We start from the raw sequence: 22,745 nt of genomic DNA on the forward strand, positions 1-22,745 counted from the left end.
CTACTTTACTGGAATCGAAAATGAGAAATTAAACAATTTTATATAGAAATTTGTTTTTTTTGCCGATCGGAGTCGAGATGATGAATATGTGTCGAGCTGACTAAATTCGACTCGGCTCGGTTAATGTTACAGTCCATCCAAACCCAACAGAACAGGTAACACTATCTAGGAAATGTTTGGAGTTTGGTGAAGAAAAGAAGGGAAGTAGCATACAATAGTAACCCTGGGTGAGGGTTTTTCTAAAACATTGTGCTAGCTCGTCAATAATTGAACTGGACCCATACGTTTGATCGCACCCCTTGTATTATTGTTGCTTGTTTACATGTAACATTATAATTATATTATTTACTGCCTCCGTCCCTCTCAAATGTTTACATTTGGGTTGAGCACGGAGTTTAAGAAAAATAATAAAATAATGGAGGAAAGTTAAAAAAGTGAGTAAAGTAGTGTGACCGATTAATATTATATGTATAAAGTGAGTATAGTGGAGAAAAGTAGTGGATGTAGTTCTTTTAAAAATTATAAAATTTTTACTAATTTTAAAAAAATTTGAAATGTAAACAATTGAAAGGGATATCCCAAAAAGAAAAGTGTAAACAAATGAAAGGGACGGAGGAAGAAATATCACAGAGGAATAGACTCAATCCTAATGTAGAGAATTTGATACCGCATAAATCACGTGGAACCCTTGTGAAATTAGTGCAAATATTGAGCCAAGGTTTCAGAATGCAGCAGTATACAAGTTGGCTTGTTAGTGCCAATTTTTTACATCCGTTTGTTTTTCGTAACTTATCAAAAGTTAGCCCATGAAAGGTGTATGATAATTCGCAGTTACTATTAAAGGTTAACATTTTAAATAATTATTTTTATTACAAAGAGAGACTTTTGTTTGGTTCTTTTTAAATAGTAAAGATATAGCATATCCATCGATGGAATCAAGAGGATAATTGTGTTATGTTGGCATATGTTATTAGTTGGGACTAAAAGAGACGGAGAGTAGGTTGGTTAGTAGGCCCAGCTTAGACAATGTTTATCAAGTGATGATAGATAATTTCAATGTTAATCTGGACCCCGTCAACTTACGTTTTCTACTGCTAATCATAAAAATTCACGTTTGCATTAGTTGGAATATAATATATAAAAAAAAGAATGTTACTTTCATGGTCGAGGAATCCAATTAAAATTCAGGAATGACCCATGTATTTTTATCAGAAGCATAAATAAAATTCATACAATCATATCAATCATTAGTCATGACACATCATTTTATAATAATTTTTTGTATCATTTTTTATAACTCTAACGTTACGGATGTCCAAATACTCCAAAACAAAACCGAGAGCCTAAAATTTCAGTATGTTATAAACAAATGAGGTTGAAAATGAGCTGTTGATCTATAAAATCATTGCAAGATAAAGAAAAAGAAAATAGTAGTACTAAAATAGTGTATAGAGTCGTTGTCCATCAACATATATAGTTTAAATGTAAGTACAAGTTGGTGATCTGATATAAAAAAACTGACACTACACTCCACCTTTTTTCCATGCTTAAAATAACAAAATTGTGCGTGTCCCTTGTTCAAGTCTTGCTAGCTATTTCTAACCTTTTATCTTGATTTCATCATAAACCATAAACATCATCATCATCATCATCCATCTTTGTTTTAGATGGGCAGTTGTCTGTCAAGCAATCTAGGATCATCATCATCTTCGTCGAAAACGAAAACAAATATAAGGTCATCATCGAATTCCTTCAAGTATGGAAACATAGTAAGAGTGGTGCATTTGAATGGTTGGTTGGAGGAGTTTGAAGATCCAGTTACAGTTAAACAAGTTACTGGAAACCAGCCAAAGCATTTTGTGTTCCCGCAGGCCCAGCTTCTGAGTCTTGACTCCAAGCCTATGGACTCTGCTGCTCAACTCCAGTTAGGAAACATTTACTTCTTGTTGCCCCACTCTATTTTCCAGGCCGAGATGTCGCCCATGGACTTGGCTACTATCTACAAACGCCTCACTAGCGCTGCCCAAAAGCCGGCCAAGCCTCCAAATCGCACCGCAGATAATATTAGTACTAGTACTGATAATGTTGTGGCTGGAGCAGGGCAGCAGCCGCAGCAGCAGCAGCAGGGCAAATTGAAACCAAATCGTTACGCGGACAGGTACGTGCCACCAAAGATCAACAGCAGACCGTCTGAGCACATGTTTAATAACTATGATCAGGCTAGCTGTGATGATTTGATTACGAAGCAACAGCAACAGCAGGTATGTGAGCAATGGCCTCGCAGTTGGAAACCCATATTGGAATCTATTGTAGAAAGATCATTCACTTTAAGAAGTACTGAATCAGACTCCTCACACCAAGATACTCACCGTTAGTTTCATATGTGGTAGCATCATTACATTAAATCTGTATTAATGGATCGTATGTTTGCAGTCCTTGCTATATAGAATGTATTTAATTTCTGTGTGTAAGCAACCCGTGTATGGGATTTCTTACATTGATTTCCAGATTTATATTGTAGTATCCATCATCACTAGACTATATTGATTTCCAAAAACTCGGCATAAACTCAACTCAAAAAATGCAAATTTTAGGTGTCTAAGGATTTGGAAATATTGGAAAAAATAAATGATGAAGCGCAGTAAAAGAATTGCGAAGAAAACGAATATTGACAAGTACGATGTATATAGGTTTGGAGTGCTTTTAGAATTTATCCCAGCTTTTCTTTATGATGCACTATTTCATATGTTTGCAAGGTATAACAAGTTTTAAATTAAAATACAATAGCCGCTGTTAACAAAATAAAAACCACCAATTCAGAGGCTAGAATGGAACCAAGAGGCTACTACTTTTAAAAATTGTGTAACGAGGAATTATACAATGGAATACACCATAGAACAGAACTTACAGGATTAAGCTACAAGTTCTTCCCTCATAACTAGGACTTTTTACATATTCGCATATATTTATTATCGTTTCCATAAATACATCTACAGTAACATACCTTATTGCCACATATTACAAAGAATATCACAAGCACAAGTGAGACAACCACCTCAAAATTACCTGTTATAACCCATGGCTACTACAGGGATCCTGACCATATGCCCCCTGCTTCCTTTTAACACCACCTCTCCAAAGCTGTAGGCACCTGTGACCGATCTAACTGTGAGAGTGACAGAAAATTTCCCAGATGCACCAGGCCTAAGAGTCATAGCAGAGGGGTTAGTATGAATAGCAATTGCCGGTGCCATTCTAGCGGTTATCACATAGGTTTCTTTCTCCGCAACATTTGTGACCGTACGTGTGACTGTACGAGTTTTCACGAGATGAGAAATCGCGATAGAGGGAGAGTTTAGGTTAGACGGATGCCCAAGCGTGTAGTTGCATGCCGAGTTTGTGTAGTTTCGTATCTCATGGGAATCAATTCCAGGCGTAGTGCACAAGAACCCCAGATAATCTTGGTAACCTACAAAACAGATTGGAATTAGCCAGCTCTGACAATTTAAAAAAACTTGAAAGTCACAGTCCTCAAATGATCGAGCAAAAAAATATCAGTATTGAAAACTCAATCATCACAGTCCTACTATGTCTACTGGAACTTCTACAAGGAGCTCTTTGATTGGCTTGTCTCTAGATTTGTTAAATACAAGCCTAGCTTAGGATTCTCCACAGGTTCCCAAGTTATCCCAAGGGTGGCTGCCTTCGGCAAGCTTCAGTCATATAAATGGTATTGAATAGAACCTGAAAGCAGATTTCACGATCTTGCATGATTCAGGTTTCAAAGATCAAATTTTGTCTGGGATAGGCTTTATTTCCAGCTAAATTGGCCCGGTATACTTAAAATCGGTACTTGTGTCCCTCTTTACCTCGGGAATGTGCATATAAAGAAATTGATTTTATAACATTAGTACTGGTAGTTCATTGGTTGCTGATGGAGTTGTAAAGTTACGGTCAATCGTCTTTTTTACACTTATGCAGCTTAAAATAGTTGGAAAAAACAAACTGCTATGGCAAATTTTGCTCTAACCAAATTACTCTGAGAGACCAGTAAACCAGATCGGGCTTTGTTTCTTATGCTCATACACACTTTCTTAGAGCATATGCACTGTACGCAATGTAAATAGGTGTGGCTCTTGCCAAGAAAGAATGTCAGCATCTTAATTGGGACCCTCATTAATGAGTTAAGAGATAATTAAGAAAGGAAAATTACCAGCATCAAATATGAGCCCGGGATCTAAAGCAGCTCTCGGATTTACATGGCCACTTCCATAATCAAAAGGTGTAGCTGGGACTAGTGACACGGTTTCAGATCCAGAATATTGCTGGGCTTGAAGAGGCCTCATCGCCCGGTCAAGTGTAGTTGATGTTGTCATCAAGGCTGATTTGATTGCGGCTGGACTCCAGTGAAAGTGCTTCTGCTTTACGAGAGCTGCAATCCCTGCTATATGTGGTGCAGCCATACTAGTCCCAGATATCATTGCAAATCCTGCACCTGCTCCAGTAAACACAGTTCTATAAGTTCGCTCATATAACCTGCATCAGTTCAATAATTGATCGATATACTTCCTTGTATCATGATGGCATTGCCATATAACTGTGGCGGGTTTTTTTTCAACCAAGAAGACATTGGTACTTTCAATATTTTAATTTGCAGCCAAGGTAGGGTGATTCAATTAAGGAGACATTTAGTATTTTGTTCTGCATAAACATATAATGTTACTATTTTGTGCATGCTACAGAAAACCAGCAACTTATTGAGGATATCTTATTGTTATGTTAATCAATTAAAATTTAGTTATTTGGACCACAAGAAACATCTATAGATTAGTTTCCAATTCATTGTTTCTACTTTCCCGAAATGTTGTCCGATTTTAATATTGTTAAGGGATGTAAAATGGTAATTTGAAATTAACAATGAAAAAGGGTAAGAAACTTCAACATCGAACATAGTAGAGAACAATGATGTATTCTTCGCCTACAATTCTGTATAAAAACACCCAAAAACATTGTTTTCGATGCTTTCCTATGAAGGAATATAACAGCACATTATATTTTGCAATGATGTGTGAATATTTTAATACTTTATACTTGGTGTAATTTATCTATATGTATTAAAAAGCATGTTTAACTATAAAGAATTTGCAGTCTTAAGCAAAATTTAATAATAGGCCCACGTTATATAATAAATTATATTATTATAATTCAATTGTCAAGGGAGGAACTAGGGAGGGGAGGAACTCGGGGGGGGGGGGGGGGATGTGAGCCCCAGTACCTGCCAACTGTCAAATTTCACAGAAATTTTGGTGTGAAATTTTGAAAAAATAGAAAATAATTTAGTTTGGTCCCCCCGAACATAATTTGGTCCCCCTAAACTATATTCCTGGTTTTGCCCGTCATAGTAATATAATAATAAAATATAGGATAACATGAAAGATAAACTATGGTAATACGTACATTTTAAACAAATTTTGAATTTAAACTATTTTTTAAGTCACATTTAACTAAGAAGGAATAAAACTTCAATAGAAAGCTTGAATTTTAGAGTTCAAACAAAAAGACTTAATTACTTTTGAGAATTAATAATTAGGAATATTAATTGCATAAAATAATATCAAAAATCATAAAAATAAATAAGACTTGTAAAGAACAATTAACAACTATTTCATGTAATTTTTATTTTAAATTTTAATCGTTTATTATATTAAAATAAATTTATATCAAAAAAAAACTTACAATTCGGGGACCTAAAATTTTGGATCATGCCCGGTCGCCGTAATTGCACTTACTAGTTGCTACTACCCGACCCTGACCTCGACATTCACTAATATCGACATGGGAAGCACCAAAAATGCAAGTAGAATTCACCGAATATTCTAAATATAAAAAATTATAAATATATTGTGGACCGTTGTTACTTCTTCGGGAAATTCATGTGTGGGTCATACCTTACATACAATTTATCAAGTGTATAAATACCAATCACAGGCATGTCTACTGTATATAAACTACCAAAGCATAAATGGAAGTCGCTACACTTGGCTCATGAACGAGTCAAGATGATTGGGTTATTAAATGATTCAACTTCTAAAAGTAGGATCATCTAAAATTAGATTCCAAAAAGATGTAAATTTAAAGATATTTATATATATTTAAATACTATCTAGGAATTAAAATGTGCGGAGCAAATGAAATTTGGTTTTGAAAAAGAATACGGCCTTTTACATGGATCCTAGATGGTACATTATATATTTTATATTATAAACATAAAAAAGACCCTATGTAATATATATTTAACACCAGGGCTATGTTTGTTTAATGGTATTAAGTAGGGGATAGGTTTATAATCTTTTAAATTTTCCAATCCCATGTTTGTTTTGTAAAAAAATAGTGAAGAGTTATTCAAGGATTATAATCCTTCAAATTTATCCTATCCCATGTTTGTTTTGTCGGAACAAAGGATAAGACTATAATCCCCTCTAATGCTTGGTGGGAGAAGTTATTATTTTATCCCCTCCTACAAGTCATTTTTTAAAGGATTATAATCCCCTCGTTATCCCATGTGAAACAAACATAGGATTGGAAAATTTAAAGGACTATATTCCAATCCCAAGTAATATCCCTAAAAACAAACATATGATAAAATTTTAAGAGATTATATTCCAATCCTGGACTTCATCCTTCCAAACAAACTTATGATGAGATTATTTAATCCATAGGACTAATTTTGATGGGATTAATTATCCCCGGATTATTACAAACATGGCCCTGGGGTTTAAACATATGTTTGATTAAAAAAGATATGAGTTTTAAAGTGTAAAGTAATACATAGTACACCAAATACATATTAATTCTTATATACAAAATGAAGAATTGTTAATCTTATGCCTCTTTCAACCTCCACACAGTTTTCTTTACTATACTATACAAATAATGCATAATAACATCCTTACCTGATAGCAAGAGGGATACCAAAATCTATCCTCCCGATTGAAGTAATAAGGGTGCTCAAACCTCAAAGGATGCTTCGAGCCTCTAAATGAGAAAACAAAATTCTTGTACTAGAAGTATATTTTACTCAAACCTATTATCTTATATTTATATCTACTTTTTCTGTATTTATATGTGAACCGTCTAGCACTTTATATATAAAGCTAATTGTAGGACTTAGAAGGTGTCAATTGTCAAATATGACATGCATAGTTGACAAAATAAAAAATTATTATTTACGGTGTGTTGGACATGTTTGGCATCCCTCTACAGCTTAACTTATTGTTCGTTTTTTGAGTTTATAATTATTATGTTATTTTATTACTAGTTAAAGTCACAATTGTGTTAGGTCTATCCGAGGACATGTTACATTTGGTTTATAGTTGTTCACTGGTTTTTGGTTTAGTTTCATATTTAGGAATTATTTTCAATCCTAATATAAATGTTAATTCTATACATGTTAATACATATTTAATTTTTCTATATACAATATTATAATATTAACCTCTGCATACGAATCTCTATATAGTAATAACCTCCTTATTGTAATAAAAAATTACGGTCCAAGTTGGGCTAGTTATAATTAAAAATAACCTCTACATTATAATATTCTATACTTTTTAAAGTACATCCTTTATTAACTTTGCTCTATATAAGAATAAAAATGCTTAAATTATATATACATAGATGTATGTATGTGTGTATATATATACATATATACATATGTGTGCGATACATATATATTAAATAATATACGATCTTCCTACATAAATAAACATGAAAAGTGACTTAAAATCTTTTTCAAATGTTATATCGTTTTGATTAGCAGTCGCCACCTTCTTGTCAATTTGTTTTAAAAATTTCACGTATTTGATATTAGGTTACATAATTTGTCTTAAAAAGTTATGAAATATTTTTTAAGTACATGTATTCAAGATATATAATAATATTTTTTAATTAATATTTTGAAATTTACATGTCAACCTCTACTAATAAAATAAACTCTCTATAATAATATTTTTTGTCGGTCCCAATGATATTATTAATGTATAGAGGTTTTACTGTTTGTTGATTTTTTTTAAGAATTATTTTATCCTGTCATACTTTAATTGTTGAACCTATACAAGTCAACTATAGCTATTATAGCTCATATTTATATATTATAATATCTATTTAAATTCATTTTCAATCCTTATACTGTTTTTCAGTATTTATATGAATATACTTATTTAAGAATGTTTCTCAGTTTATATATTTACACTTAATTTCATGAAAAATAGACATATTTAAAAGTTTATTATATTATATTATTCTTATATGTTAATTATTATTAAGATTTGTTTTTTGTCCTATTACAACATAATTTTTAAACCCATATAGGTTATCATATTTATATTATATTCTTTCTAAGATTTACTTTCAGTCCTCCTATTATTTTAAAAACAATTCTATACATGTTAATTTATATCCAAGATTAAACTAGCTATCTGTCTAGTTATATATACTATACTATGCTACAGTATTAAAGACAGAACTTAGGATTTGTGCATAATTTTAAGCCAAGTAATAAAAATAAATAATTTGGAGATTAAATTTTAATTCTTTCATTACATTGTTAAACTTACAAGTCCAAATCATGATATTGAAGCCACATGAAAGATCTTTTCTACTAAGTTGAATATTCTAACTCTACCCTTAATTTTCGAAAATTGGATTTAACAATATTATATTATATGATAAAAATCAAACTTTTAAATATTTACGAACCAGCCTTTGTACGAGTTATATTATTATTATTATTATCCTCCTTATTAGGGTTTTCTTATAAGTAAAACGTAGGTGCATTAGTGCACAACACACACCTAAACACCTCTTTCTCCTCCTCAATATAGTTATTGTTCATGAGTATTTAAACTTCCATATTAAAAAGTTCAGTGGGATAGAGTACGATTAAAGAGAGAAAAGGCCCCTAATATCACTATTTTGACAAACATAGGTGCATTGGTCCACTTAATGTTTTGTTTTCAACAATCATTTTTAAAATTAATATTTTTAAATTTAATGATGTACCCTAATTTAATAATTTTTAATTTTTTTAAGTTCAATAATCTGTATTTGGGATTTAAATTATTAAAAAAATGAACAAAAGACACATCTAATTTAACAATTTTTAACATTTTAGGATTCACCAATCTGCTTTTGACTTTTAGAAATATTAAAAAGAAAAAGAAATTAATAAAAGTTACACCGATATAGGGTTTAAAGTTTAGGGCCCCTAGAGCCTAAACCCTAATTTAATCCTTAAACCTTAGAAAACAAAGATGTAAACTTTAAATTAAACGAATTTAAAATTATGGGTGTAACTTAATTTAATAATTTTTAACATTTTAGGGTTCACCAATCCCCTTTTGGGTTTTAGAAATAATTTAAAATATTTATTATTAATTTAGGTTTTAACAATTTTTTACTTGGGTTTAAAAATATTTTTTTAAAAAAAATCATGTGTAAAACGCAAGATTGAAGTAGTATTTTGGGGCCAAATACACTACATGATGTAAATGATGTAGTGTTGGTACCAAAACACTACATCATGTAGTGTTTTGCACATTAATTTAAAAAAAAAAGAATGAGCACACAACGTTACATGATGTAGCGTGTGTCATTGATTTTTTTAAAGATAAAATACAAAACTCTACATCGTGTAGCGTTTTGGGTTATTTTCCAAACGCTACCTGATGTAGCGTCTTGACATTTTGGGCCATAATTTTCATAAGTGACATTTTGGACCATTTTTAACCCCAAAGTGACATTTAATGCCAACACACGATTAAAGACATCTCAAAAACATTAAAATTTAAAATTTAATTGGACTATGAATTGACAATAATAGTAAGATCAATTACTTACCAATATAATTGGCTTCGTCTGTCCCATTTGGTGACCAAGCAGCCCAAATTAAAGAACCCGGAGCTAGAATATCCGGCTTGAGAAGATCTGCTTCTTGAAAGCTATAATCTTTTATATTGGGTCCTCGACCTGAGAATAGTGCTACTTGTGGTGCTGATTTGTGGAGTATGGGCCTCAAGCCGTCTCCTATGCTTCCTACTGCTTTAAAACTCCTCACTCGTCCGGTCCAATCTCTTGCAGTAGAGATATTATAGTATTCTATAAGCTCCTAACAATTCCAAAGCAACCAAGTTTAGAAATAAAGATTCCAAAGCTTAGAGAAACTTATGTATAGAGGTTAGGAAACTTGTGAATTACAGAAGATCAGATGAATAGAAATGGATCAAGTTACCATTCTTAGAAAAATCCAAATTACATTGTTGTGACAATTATCAGGCAGGCATTTTGCAACTTGAAAACTTATTATTTAACAAAAATTCCAGATTTACCACGAAAGTAAAATATTGCCATTAAATTTATCCTAATTGCTATATCGCCTATCCTGTCTCTAACCACATGATATACCCTCATAAAATTGTAATGAGAATCTTAAAATCCATAAACTATCAATTTCAATCAAATAAAAATAGGTTGCGGCAGACAGATACAACAATAATTGAACCAAATGACCCAACAAGATGAGTCAATCTTGAAACTTTGGCTCTAGGCTTTATCCTTGACAGATTTCAGCTTTCAGTTATCATGTAACCAAGGGAGAAAAGGGATCGCGATATATACCATTGACTTGCTAACATCTGTGATGAGTATCCCTGGAAGACCAACAGGAACTGGTTCATACTTTGTTCCTGGGGAAGCATTTTCTACAGCAAGAACAAATCCAATTGCACCGAGACTCTTGGCCGTTTCCGAGACCTTCTTAATTGACGCGGTACCAACAACAAAATTGAAGGAATAACCGCAGAGAAGAATATTTCCCTCCACCATGTTCTTGTTTAACACCTCCGGCTTCTGACAATCTGAAGGGCTATACTTGACTACTGAAGAATCCAAGAGGACATCATTAGCTGCAACCAAGGTGAATGTTCTACCAGCATGAGTAGCAGCTGCACAACGTCATAACTCATGAGACATGTTCAGCAGAATAGGCCAGATAGTTCGAAAAAAACATGCACAACAAAATCCGGTAAAGAATGAAAAATGAAGAAGTGCATGGAGCAGATAAGAAGTAAATACAAGTTACTTCCCGGAAACTGGTTACAGAACTCTAAAAACTAACACAACCTTATCACCGTTGTTGATAAAGATAAAAGGTGCAATGAGGCGCAAGGGACCCGCCAGAGCTTGCACACAAAGCAAGCAGCGCTTAGTTGAAGAGAAGCACGCTAATTGTTAAGATAATTAACACGCATAAAACCAGATGGCAAATTGGACCTTATTCTAAACATTTATAATGCTTAGTCATACATGACTTGTAGCCATATAATTTGATTTAAGTTCTTAGTTGGACTTGGAATCAAAGGGTAAGCTTGTACTTGTTTTAGGTGTTGGTTAGGTCCAAACTTGGGTCAGTTCAACAACGATGTTTGATCGTGGACAAGAAACTAAAAGCGTGTATTTAAGTAGACGTGTAACTAAGCGTTCAGAGGAAAATGGAGCTTACAAATAAGAGTTCCGAAGGCAATGAAGCTTACAACAAGTACATTCCTTAAATAATTGTAATAGCTCTCGCAGTAAAATTAATAATCCAGAGCTAAAAGGTCAGGTACTGACTATTTTAATATGAAATACAGGACATCCTTGTAAAGATATTATAGTCATGTGAACAGCTAAACATGCGTGCTTTACCGAATTAGATGAGGTGTAGATACAATAAATTTATATTACACTTACGTGACAAGCATATTCCAGGAATCATCTTCTTGTTTCCCAGCGTCAGATGATTTTTATACCTACGATCATCTACTGCAGCAGCTACAGATGTTATCCATGGACTATAAGACAACACTGTTTTGGAAAAAGGGCCTCCATTCCCAGCTGCCTGAGCAACAAAAACTCCAGCCTTCACAGCTGAAAGAAGTACAGCATCAAAAGGGTTTAAGAAGGTGGTCTTTGTGGTAGCTGGAGGACCATTTGGGCCCACAGAGAGATTGAGTATGTCAACACCATCATGGACAGCCTATCAAAAGGTTTGAAGTAAGTATAGTATTAATCACTATAATAGGTTTAATACCACAAGGTATATAATAGACATTATCAATACACATATATGTGGCATACTTCCAAATCACTAACAAGCAACGGAAGGAAAAGTCTAATTGTTCTTCTTTTTCCATTGCCTTGATTAATGAGGTAATCAGATTGAGAAGGAACCTAGTAGAATAGTGCATGTAATCTCTGATGTCAAAAACTACAGGATATTATGATACCCACGAAATTCAATCATATTACAAGACCCTATTTTGACACTCTCAAAGCAACTCGATCAATCTTGGACCTTAAGTAACTAAAATATTTAACTATCATGCCCATGTATCAGGAAAGGGTGGAAAAACTGCAATTGTGCAGGTATCAGGTGCAAGCTTAAAAAAGTTCCTTAACAGAACCAGGGGCATATCTATAGTGGGGAGAAATTTGGGAATTTGCCCCAGCGGAATGTTATATACTGTATACATTTTTAATAGTTTATGGACAAACATTAGTCTTTGCCTTCAAGATTAGGCCTTAGGGTGTATGGGTTTCAACTCCCGGGTGTGAGTTCGAATCCAACCAGGAGTGTTTTTTTGGTGTATTCTCAGTAAAAATATGTATATTCAACCTTAAACTGCTACTAAAAATCGTTTGTAGCTTAATAGACAAGGCATTTGACATAATCTGATAAGTGCTCATCGAGTTCGACTCCCCATATGTTTCCCCCGCTAGTTATAATGCCCAATACAATCCCTAAATGGAACTAGAGTTGTACTGTGAAACATAGTAGGAAGCACTTGTTTCCTAAATGTATACATCCTGAAGCACAAATATTTTCCTCCATTTCACTCTTTTATGCTTCATCTGAAAGATTAGAGGATAGCCTCGTGGTATTCCCCTGAGAAACCATTGGTTCGAATCCTGAAGCGGTCACATACATTCCTTTCCTTTCTTATGATTCATTTACAAATATTCCAAACCATGCAAATGTGAAATTCAATACAGTTCTCTTGTGCAATTGATTTGCTTATATATATGCCACATGTGGAAACACATTTTTTCAATATACAATTAACCTGTTTTCATGCTAACTGGAACCAAAATTTGTTAAAAAGTCTCATCTATCAAAATTATTACAACATATTAGCATAGATAATTCGTGGCAACTAGATCTCATTCTCAAGTCCAAATATTAAGCAGAATGAAAATATGTAGTTTTATATTTTAACAGTAGAATAGCATAAAAGTAAATTATATATTCTCATTCTAAAGATACATACATGGATGGGAATATATGATGAACGAATTACCAACTTAACCATTAGGGTGATTAAATGTAACCAGCTACAGAGAGATGAACTGGAATATCATAGCAGGTTGATATTTTCCCTAGAACATCTACCAACTTTAATGAATGTAGGGACTGATAAGGAACAGACAGAGTGAAAATTGTAGTTGAGTGGTTATGATGATACGATGAAGAAAGGACGGATTTAATAAATGTTATATTTATAGAAACAACTTATGAAGTGAGCAAAGTTGGCTTCACACGTAATGACTCAAGAAAGTGATGTCATATTTAAAGGATAAACCAGCAAGTGAATTCAAAGTCAAGCGTCACACATATTTCGACCATCAGGGTAGCATATTGGCATACCTGGTCAATGGCAGCTACTACATCTGAAACAAACCCTCCAAAAAGCCGGTAAAGTGCCTTGTACACAGCAATCCTGCATAGAGACAAAGAAATTATTCAGTGTTGTGATGCTCAACAATCAAAAAGATAACACATGTCAATAGGGTAAAGGCGTTCAAAACTAACCTGGCACGAGGAGCCATCCCACTTGCTTTGCCAACTTCATAGCCATGCAATCTTACTGGAATCCCGTTATTTCCGGCAGCAATAGCAGCAGTGTGACTTTTATGCATAAATTCACGTATTAGAAAACAGAGAAGAGGGGCAAAGACAAATTTGATTTGCAATAGGCTCACATCATTGAAACAAACTAAAAAATACTAAGCACTTTCTCTGTGGTTGCTTCAGGTAATGTAAGAATACGATCACTAACCTTCCATGTCCATCTCCGTCCAATGGAGAAGCAAAATCAACTGTTGGATTGAATACGCCAGCTGCTATTGCAGCTTTTGCAAAATGTTGGGCTCCAATGATTTTCCCATTACAGAACTCCTTTTTTGTATTTGGATCAACTTCACATTTTCCTCTGTACTTTGGTAGAGGGCCGAAGGGCTCAGTATTGTGACTTCCAAAACTTGGATGGCGCTGGAAGATTCCGGAATCCACAAATCCTATCACAATGTCCTCTCCCGCCTTATCAAAACCACCCCCAGTAGGCCATACTCCAGTTGGAAGCCCCAAAAATTGAGGGGTGTGTGTGGTTAGTCTTCTGACCTTCCAATCTTGGTGAACAGACTTCACACCAGGGGCATGTCTAAGGGCTTCTGCCTACTATGCAAGAGGGAAAATGATTTCTTAGGTTATCGGTCGTAAACAGGTATTACTCACTACTTTCCTATATAAGAGTCACTACTTAAAAAATTAAAGTATCTGATTAATAACTCATTTTTAATTAAAAATTAGAATCAACATATAAAAAATTATTTGTCTAGTTATGCTTATACATCCCTATAGGTGCAAGTCAAAGAGGCACTTTTCTTGGAATAGGAAATAGTAAGAAATAAGTACAGCCTGTGTCACCTGTTCAGGAGAAATATTCACTGAAAACCCATTAATCAGGTGTTGATAACTGTAGAGCTTTTGGTAAGTCCCGTGGTCAAACAGTGTTCCAAGAAGCATATCATGTTTCTGCTCAAGGTGGTGCCGGTAGGAAGTAACTAAGTCGCTGAAAGAAAACAAAATAAGTATATAGGAAAAGAGGGATCAAGAAAGTTCTAAATCATGCAGTTGATTTTGTCGTAGAGGAGCACATGATTAAGTTTTAAAAGGGTAAAAGGGTCTAACTTATCCAGTTAACTTTTTCTTCATTAGTGTGTTGAATTATATAATAGAATTCAACATAGTGACCATATTATCGAAAAGGAACCCAAGTAACCTGTAGGTAGGACAGATAGATGGTGCAGAGTATTTAAGTGTAGAATTAATAAAGAGTAAATTTGGCACAAAATATGAAGTTAAGCTTTATTCGAGAAAAAATAATCAAGTAAAAGAAGCATTATTTACCTAGTCACATCAAGCTCCTCATCTGATTCAACAGCTGTGGCTGCAAAACCTTCAACCCCGCCCGCATAACTTACTACAGGTTCTCCTTCCACAGTTACTATGTATATCTCTCCCTTTGCTACAATTAGAAGAGCAGATACCATATAAACCACCAAAGTGATCTGTGCCTCCCCCATTTAACTGCAAATTTATATGAAGCTTCTTTATCAGTCAAGTTTAGGATAAAAAACATCTAAACAATATAACTGACAGAGACTGAGAGAGTAATTGCAGATTTAATTACTCCATCCCACAGTTAGGCACTAATAGAGAGAGAGGGGGGGAGGGAGGAGAGAGAGAGAGAGAGAGAGGGAGGGAGAGAGAGAGGGGGGGAGAGAGGGAGAGAGAGAGAGGGAGAGAGAGAGAGAGAGAGAGAGAGAGAGCTAACCCTAAAAATGCACAAATCCAGCAGCTGAGGAGAGAGAAAAATAGAAATTGTATGTATCTGTAAATGTGTGAGTCCACACATCAAAGGGGATGAGAAGAGGTGAGTGCAGAAACTTCAAAGGGAGGTTGGGTTCATGCTAGCATCTACAAATATAGTTCACATCAAAGGGGAGGAGGAGAGGTGAGTGCAGAAACTTTAAAGGGGGGTTGGGTTCATGCTAGCATCTACAAATATAGTTTTATCTGATCTTAGCTGAAATCTTCTTACTCGGGGAGAGAGAGAGAGAGAGAGAATTAAATAAAAAACAAGTTAAGGAGATAGAATTCAGTTAATTACAAGTATCCAAAGTAATGTAATTGAAACACATACCACATACATAAAGCAAGCAAGCAAGGAATATATAAAATCCTGGGACAAGTGTGTATGTGTGTGTAGCTATAGAAGAAGAGGGGCGGAGGAATATAATGATCGATTACTCACATTGATGGATCTAGTAACAAGGAAAGGAATCCAAGGGGACGAAATCAAGGAGTGAAATGAATCCTGAGCACACCTACATTATATGTAAATCCAGTTTATATTATATATATTTGAATGAATGAATACTACTATAGTTTTGCACCTGTAAAGCAAAGGAGTAAAGAGGCAGGTTGAGAGTGTTGAGTGAGATATAAGTGTTAATGGAGAGAGAGAGAGTGATGTAGAATATCACAGTACAATGGTTAGTAGTTAAATATAAAAATATTACATATAAATACAATGCAATGAATTATGGCGCCAGCGGATGGAGAGAGGAAAGGCCTTCGACAGCAGCTGGGGGCTGTAAATATTTTTGTGCAAAATTGTGTATTTTAGTATACTCGCTGCTGCTTTAAAATTATATCAAATTCGATTGGATCACAAAGTTTATAAACAGTTGTAAGTTACACAAAAACATAAATCAATCCAGCAGACACTAAACTGAGTGGCGAGAAGAAGAGAAGAAACTGATACTTGGATAGTCATGTCATGTGAGGGTCGGACCCAGCCAAGTCTTTTTTTGTCCTCAACTCCCCCAACTTTTACTTAACACCGCATGTGACCTACTTTTTGAGCTTTGTCTATCCCCCCCCCCCTAATTCTCAGGGCTCATGCACACTAATTACAATCCCATTCCCTCTACCAATTACTTATCGCATAGCTATCCAGATATCACATTATTTTTTCATGATCCACTCTAATATTTGTGTTTTTTTCAAATTTTGTAGGTTAATTAATAAGGATTATTAAGATCAATTCATACGATATAATTTAACTAATAAGTGCGGAAAGATAGATGACACAAATGATTGGTGACGAGAAATAATCATGAATCCACTATAATTTGATATTGATCACAAGAAAATATCGAAGTGATTCAAGTTACAGTCTATATTCTTAATACAAAATTTGATGTCTTGTTCTTGTGTGTGTACTGGTGATGTGTGTGTCAGTTGTTTTGCCTTGTAAATGCTCATTGATTCTCTCCCCTTTGTGTTGAGTTGTTTGTGTCTCGATGCTATTCAAGAGAAACATATATTAATAATTGATGTTGAAATTGTGAAGCACTCATATGATCTCAAGAAATTCAGCAACTGTATGATTGGTTTCACAAACAAGGATATTAAGGACCCCTTAATTCTTAACAACCACATGGTCAGTGACCGAAATTGGAAAAAAGACTATATTTTTGCCGAAAAGAAGACACTTTGTGAGGATGTCAATTATCTCTTGAAACGCTGGAATAACACGGGTATCATTATTGACATGTAACCCCCTTTTTGTTTATTTTTCTCTTTATGTCTTGACATTTTTTACCGTATTCCTCACGTATTGTACAATTTACCGATATTATATGCCTCTTTGCCAATATGTCTTTTATCCCCCGACCATTTCTCTAAATGACATCCTGTTGTTTCCCTCTTATTTTTATATGGTAAGTCATTATTTCATCCCCTTTTGTATATATACTTCGACCTGTCTTATTTTTAATTTATAGTATATCTTTATCAAATGTAGACTGTGATTTCGAGTTTGATAAGAGTAACAATCTACTGAGACGATGGTTGGTAAGATCCATTCACTGCCAGTTTCTGAAAGGTTGTGGCCTAATGGCCTAGATAGGCCTATAGGTTAATGTTGAAGAAGTTGTTAATACGAAAAAATCACGGTCAAAGAGTGAGGCTGATATTTTAAGAAAATTTGAATTTTAGATCATCGCGTCAGAGACAAGTTGGAAAATATATCAGGCTATAATATATAAAATTTCAAATTTTACAAGTTATCTATTTCAAAAATTAAATATGTCAAATTTATACAATTTAAATGACGATAATCATGCTAGTTTAAATATAATCTTGGTACAACGAGTGGGCAACGAAGCAAAACATTAAGTGTATTATCTTTTAAGCTGGAACTGCAGGGGTATGGGGAGCCCTCGTGCAGTTCGTGTGTTTGGAGTTTTATTAAAATCTCGTAACCCTGACTTGGTATTTTTGTCTGAAACTCTAGTTGATTCTAAAGTAATGAAAGACTTAGCTGTTAAATTTGGTTTTGCAAATTCGTTTGAAGTAGATCGAGTAGGTAGAGGTGGAGGTCTTGCTTTAATGTGGAAGAAATCGGTTGCTTGCCAAGTGATGGATTCGTCAAGCAACCACATTAATGTTCACGTTATGGATGATATTAGTATTTCTTGGAAGCTAACGTGTTTCTATGGCTTTCCGAAAAGAACTCATAGACAAGCTTCATGGGATTTTCTTAGATCTCTTTCGAATAACGTTAATATTCCCTGGTGCATTTTCGGGGATTTTAACGACATGCTTTATGCAGAGGATAAGAAAGGCAGACATTTACATCCGCAAGCTCTTTTAGATGGGTTTAGAAGTGCAATAGAGGATTGTAACCTTTCTGAGATACCTCTAACTGGTGGTAATTACACTTGGGAGAAGAGCAAGGGTAAAGAGGACTGGGTTTAAGAGAGACTTGACTGAGCTTTCGTCAATGAGCAATGGTGGAGGAAATTTCCGTTATGTAGTTTAACAGTGTCTCATACGATCAAATCAGATCACGACCCTATTATTCTTGAGCCAATGCAGGTAACGTGGACAAGGAAACAATTTCGTTTTAAATTCGAAAATTCTTGGCTTAATGAGCCTAGTTTCAAGAAGAAGGTTTTAGAGTTTTGGAAAACTCTCCCTCCGATTCACATGCTTCCGAAATTACTTTCAGTGTCTTCCTTTATGGCTAAGTGGGGCCGGAATTTCTTTCATAAATTTCGTGATAAAGTAAAGAAGTTGAAGGAGACTATCAGTGGCTTGAAAGACATGAACGATGATCAGGGTATCAAGCAATACTTTGAAGAGAAGAACAAACTTGATGAGCTGCTTTACCATGAGGAACTGTATTGGAAACAGCGAGCGAAAGCATTCTGGCTGACAGAAGTAGACACAAATTCCAAGTTCTTCCATGATGTAGCTTCGAGAAGGAGAAAACAAAACCATATCTCACATTTAGTGAACGAGGATGGTGAAGTGGTTAGTAAGCATTATGATATGTGTGATATGGCAGTCAGTTATTATAGGGGTATATTTGCAGTCGATGTGGAAGAGAATGAAGGGGAGGGGGTCAGTACAGATGGTTTTATTTCAGATGAACAGAACGAAAAGCTGGTTTCAGACCTGAGATTTGAGGAATTCTCTACAGCTGTAGGTCAAATGCACCCAGACAAGTCTGCAGGGCCAGATGGATTTAGCCCTGCATTCTTTCAACATTTCTGGGAGTTATTAGGTCGGGATATATTCAAATGTTGTAGTGAATGGTTAGCTGAATATTCTTTCCCGGCGAATTTGAATGATACGACTTTGGTGTTAATACCAAAGAAGGATAATGTGGAGAGAATGGTTGATTTACGTCCGATTGCCTTGTGCAATGTTCTTTATAAGATTTTGGCCAAGGTTCTGGCCAACAGGTTGAAACTTATTCTGCCTAATCTAATCTCTGAGAATCAATCAGCATTTATCCCAGGTAGAAATATCTCAGACAATGTGTTGGTAGCGTTTGGGTTATTGCACTTTATGAAGAGAAAAAAAAAGAGGGCATGAGGGAGAAGTAGCTTTAAAACTGGATATCTCTAAAGCATATGACAAAGTGAAATGGTCGTACCTCAGAAAAAGAATGAGAGACATGGGTTTTTCAGAAAAGTGGATACGTTGGATGATGCTATGTGTTACTACAGTGAGTTACATGGTACTACTAAATGGGAGTAGAGTTGGGCCTATCATTCCTAGTCGGGGACTTAGGCAAGGAGATCCCCTATCTCCTTACCTATTTATGTTCTGTGTTGAAGGCATGTCTCAAAAAATCTCAGAAGCTGTTACTCTAGGAAGTATTAATGGTTGTCAAGTAACAGTGAATGCTCCCAAGGTTACACACCTTTTATTTGCCGATGACAGCTTCCTGTTCTTTAAAGCAACGGAGAATGAGGCACACACGGTCAAAACTCTTCTGAATGATTATGGAAACGATTCAGGGCAAGCGATAAATTATCAAAAATCAGGTATTTTCTTCTCTGCTAATGTAAGACGGGATAAACAGCTTGAGATCAAAAACATTCTGGAAGTGCAAAATGAATTGAAAGATAGTAAGTACTTGGGTCTCCCATCTCTCATTGGGAGATCAAAGAAGTCTGTCTTTAATTTCCTTAAAGATAGAGTAGGCCATAAGATTCAAGACTGGAACAATAAACTGTTATCTAAAGCAGGCAAGACGGTAATGGTTAAGAACGTGGCACAATCTATACCATCATATGCTATGTCCCATTTCCTCATTTCGAAATCGCTGTGTACTGAAATAGAAAGATTACTTAATGGTTACTGGTGGAAATCTAGTGGGAGTAACAATAGAAGTGTCAGATGGTTGGGATGGGATAAAATGGCTATGGCTAAGAATAAAGGTGGTCTGGGTTTCCGTAATCTGTACGGATTTAATATAGCTCTTTTGGGAAAGCACATTTGGAATTTCAGTCGCAATCTCTCTTCTCTGGTGGCTAGACTGTACAAGGTCAGGTACTTTCCGGATGGTCATATTCTTCAAGCAAGTAAAGGAACTGAATCTAGTTTTATTTGGACAGGGCTATGGGAGGCCAAAGAGAAACTTCGAGCTGGGTTTAGGTGGATTTTAGGAGATGGAAAAGATATAAGAATCTTTAAAGATCCATGGTTGAAGGGAAATAGTGATTTTTGTGTCGAAGATAGTCATTTGAATGTCACAAGGGATGAGTATGTCTGTAGCTACTTCCGTTCTAATAGCAAAGTCTGGGACGTGAATAAAGTTTTGCAAGATTTTCACCATGTCGATGCTCACAGGAATTCCTCAGGAAGGTGGGAAAGATCGTATTGCTTGGGTCAGTACTACTACAGGTGGTTACACAGTCAAGTCAGGATATCAGTTTTGGGTTAATAGTACCTTGGGTTCAAACAACGTTCCTGAAGAGAAAGGGTGGAATAAACTTTGGAATCTCAGATTGCCCCATAAAGTTAGAAGGTTTTTATGGAGATTTTGTCAGAATAACGTTCCAGTTCGCAAGCTCCTTAGAAGCAGAGGTGTTGATCTTCCTATTATATGTTCGATGTGCGAGAGAGACATAGAACATATTTTACATATCTTCTTTGATTGTGATTTTGCTGCAGAGTGTTGGCAAAGAATGGGGTTAGTCTATAATATGGAAAGTGTTGAGTTTGCGCTTAGTTGGCTCCTGGATAGAATAAACAATGAAAATCCATAGATAGTAGAGAGGATTGCTACGGTTTTGTGGGGAATCTGGTTCGCTAGAAATCAAAAAGTCTGGGAAGGCAAAGTTATTACGGCAGCAACGGCGATGGATATTAGCAGGAATCAGATTGTAGACTGACAAACAGCCATGAGCAGGAAAACATATCAAAATTCCAGGGTTGTAGAGAAGACAAAGGCAGTAAGAATCATAAGGCGGAAACCTCCAGAGATGGGACAGCTAAAGTTAAACGTAGATGCTTCGTTATTCGTTGGTGAAAACTCATTCTCGGTGGGCATGCTTATTAGAAATGAAGTTGGTGGTTTTGTGAGAGGTAAGAGTATGAAGATTCAAGGGGAGGTGTTAGTCTTAGAAGCAGAGGCTCGGGGTATTCAGGAAGCATTGAGATGGGTGGACGAGTTGGGTTTGCAAGGTGTGGTCATTGAAAGTGACTCAGAACTGGCGGTCAAGGCTATGAAGAATGAGACGTGTTATTACTTGGAGTTAGGGCATTGTTTGGATTCCTGTAGGCGACAGCTAAAACATAGGGTAGATTTATCCCTTTGTCATGTTAAAAAGCAAGCAAACATGGGTGCTCATTTGATGGCTAGAGTCCCTGTTTCGCTTAATTGCTTCAATATTTTTGAGTCTCCTCCAAGCTTGTTGTTGGAGACATTATCAACTGATTTTTCTTCTTAATGAAATCCTTAATTTTCAAAAAAAAAAAACATACAACTAAGAGTTGTAGCATCCTAGATTGGGCTTTTTCTCCTCAAATACATAAATATTCTAAGCCCATAAGTAGAGAGGTATAGAGGCGGGGAGGTGAGTTTGGGCTTACTTGCTTTACATATTAAATCACAGACAATTTAATTGATATATTAGTTATTATCAATAATAAACTTACACGTAAAGAAAAAACAATCGTGGGCGGTAGACATTGATGGTGACGGTAGGACAACAATTAACTTCATTCTAAGCTGGCCGTTGTTAAAAATTAAAAATAGGATGGCATATCAAATCACAACTACGGGTTTATTATACAAATTATGTAGTATCTTTATCATTTTATTTTAATTGTAACAATTTATATTTTATCATTCTTATAATTCTTTAAACTTTTATACAATATTATCATCTAAAAAATAATAGTTTCCATGCACTTAGAAATCCGTGATGATGTGATTTTAAATATATAAAAATGATTAATTTTCCATGAGAAACTAATTTATTATAAATAATAAATAACA

At 35.0% G+C, this 22,745-nt stretch overlaps 3 protein-coding genes across 10 annotated transcripts; 2 read left to right on the forward strand and 1 right to left on the reverse strand.

Moving 5' to 3' along the window:
• Positions 1-2,824: 2,824 nt before the first annotated feature.
• Positions 2,825-16,486, reverse strand: LOC141706727 (subtilisin-like protease SBT2.5). 8 transcript variants are annotated; one of them, XM_074509537.1, is made up of 13 exons: positions 16,469-16,486; positions 16,191-16,263; positions 15,711-15,767; positions 15,284-15,463; positions 14,801-14,945; positions 14,154-14,548; positions 13,907-14,002; positions 13,742-13,814; positions 11,788-12,073; positions 10,675-11,000; positions 9,898-10,165; positions 4,214-4,495; positions 2,825-3,469 (listed from the first exon to the last, which is right to left on the reverse strand). In XM_074509537.1, the coding sequence occupies exons 4-13, from the start codon at positions 15,457-15,459 to the stop codon at positions 3,063-3,065; spliced, it is 2,454 nt and encodes an 817-aa protein (XP_074365638.1). In that variant the 5' UTR covers positions 15,460-15,463; positions 15,711-15,767; positions 16,191-16,263; positions 16,469-16,486; the 3' UTR covers positions 2,825-3,062. The 8 variants fall into 8 exon arrangements, with proteins under 8 accessions (XP_074365638.1, XP_074365637.1, XP_074365640.1 ...); XM_074509536.1 differs by having other exon boundaries at positions 16,459-16,477; XM_074509539.1 differs by having other exon boundaries at positions 15,711-15,853; positions 16,459-16,473.
• A 1,668-nt stretch (positions 16,487-18,154) lies between these two features.
• On the forward strand, positions 18,155-18,703 carry LOC141684263 (uncharacterized). The gene has a single exon (XM_074489149.1). The coding sequence runs from the start codon at positions 18,155-18,157 to the stop codon at positions 18,701-18,703; it is 549 nt and encodes a 182-aa protein (XP_074345250.1).
• Positions 18,704-21,645: 2,942 nt separating this feature from the next.
• Positions 21,646-22,194, forward strand: LOC141684272 (uncharacterized). Its single transcript, XM_074489181.1, has one exon. The coding sequence runs from the start codon at positions 21,646-21,648 to the stop codon at positions 22,192-22,194; it is 549 nt and encodes a 182-aa protein (XP_074345282.1).
• Positions 22,195-22,745: the final 551 nt, after the last annotated feature.

The sequence above is a fragment of the Apium graveolens genome, chromosome 2 (assembly GCF_009905375.1).
Source record: "Apium graveolens cultivar Ventura chromosome 2, ASM990537v1, whole genome shotgun sequence".
Classification (NCBI taxonomy): domain Eukaryota; kingdom Viridiplantae; phylum Streptophyta; class Magnoliopsida; order Apiales; family Apiaceae; genus Apium; species Apium graveolens.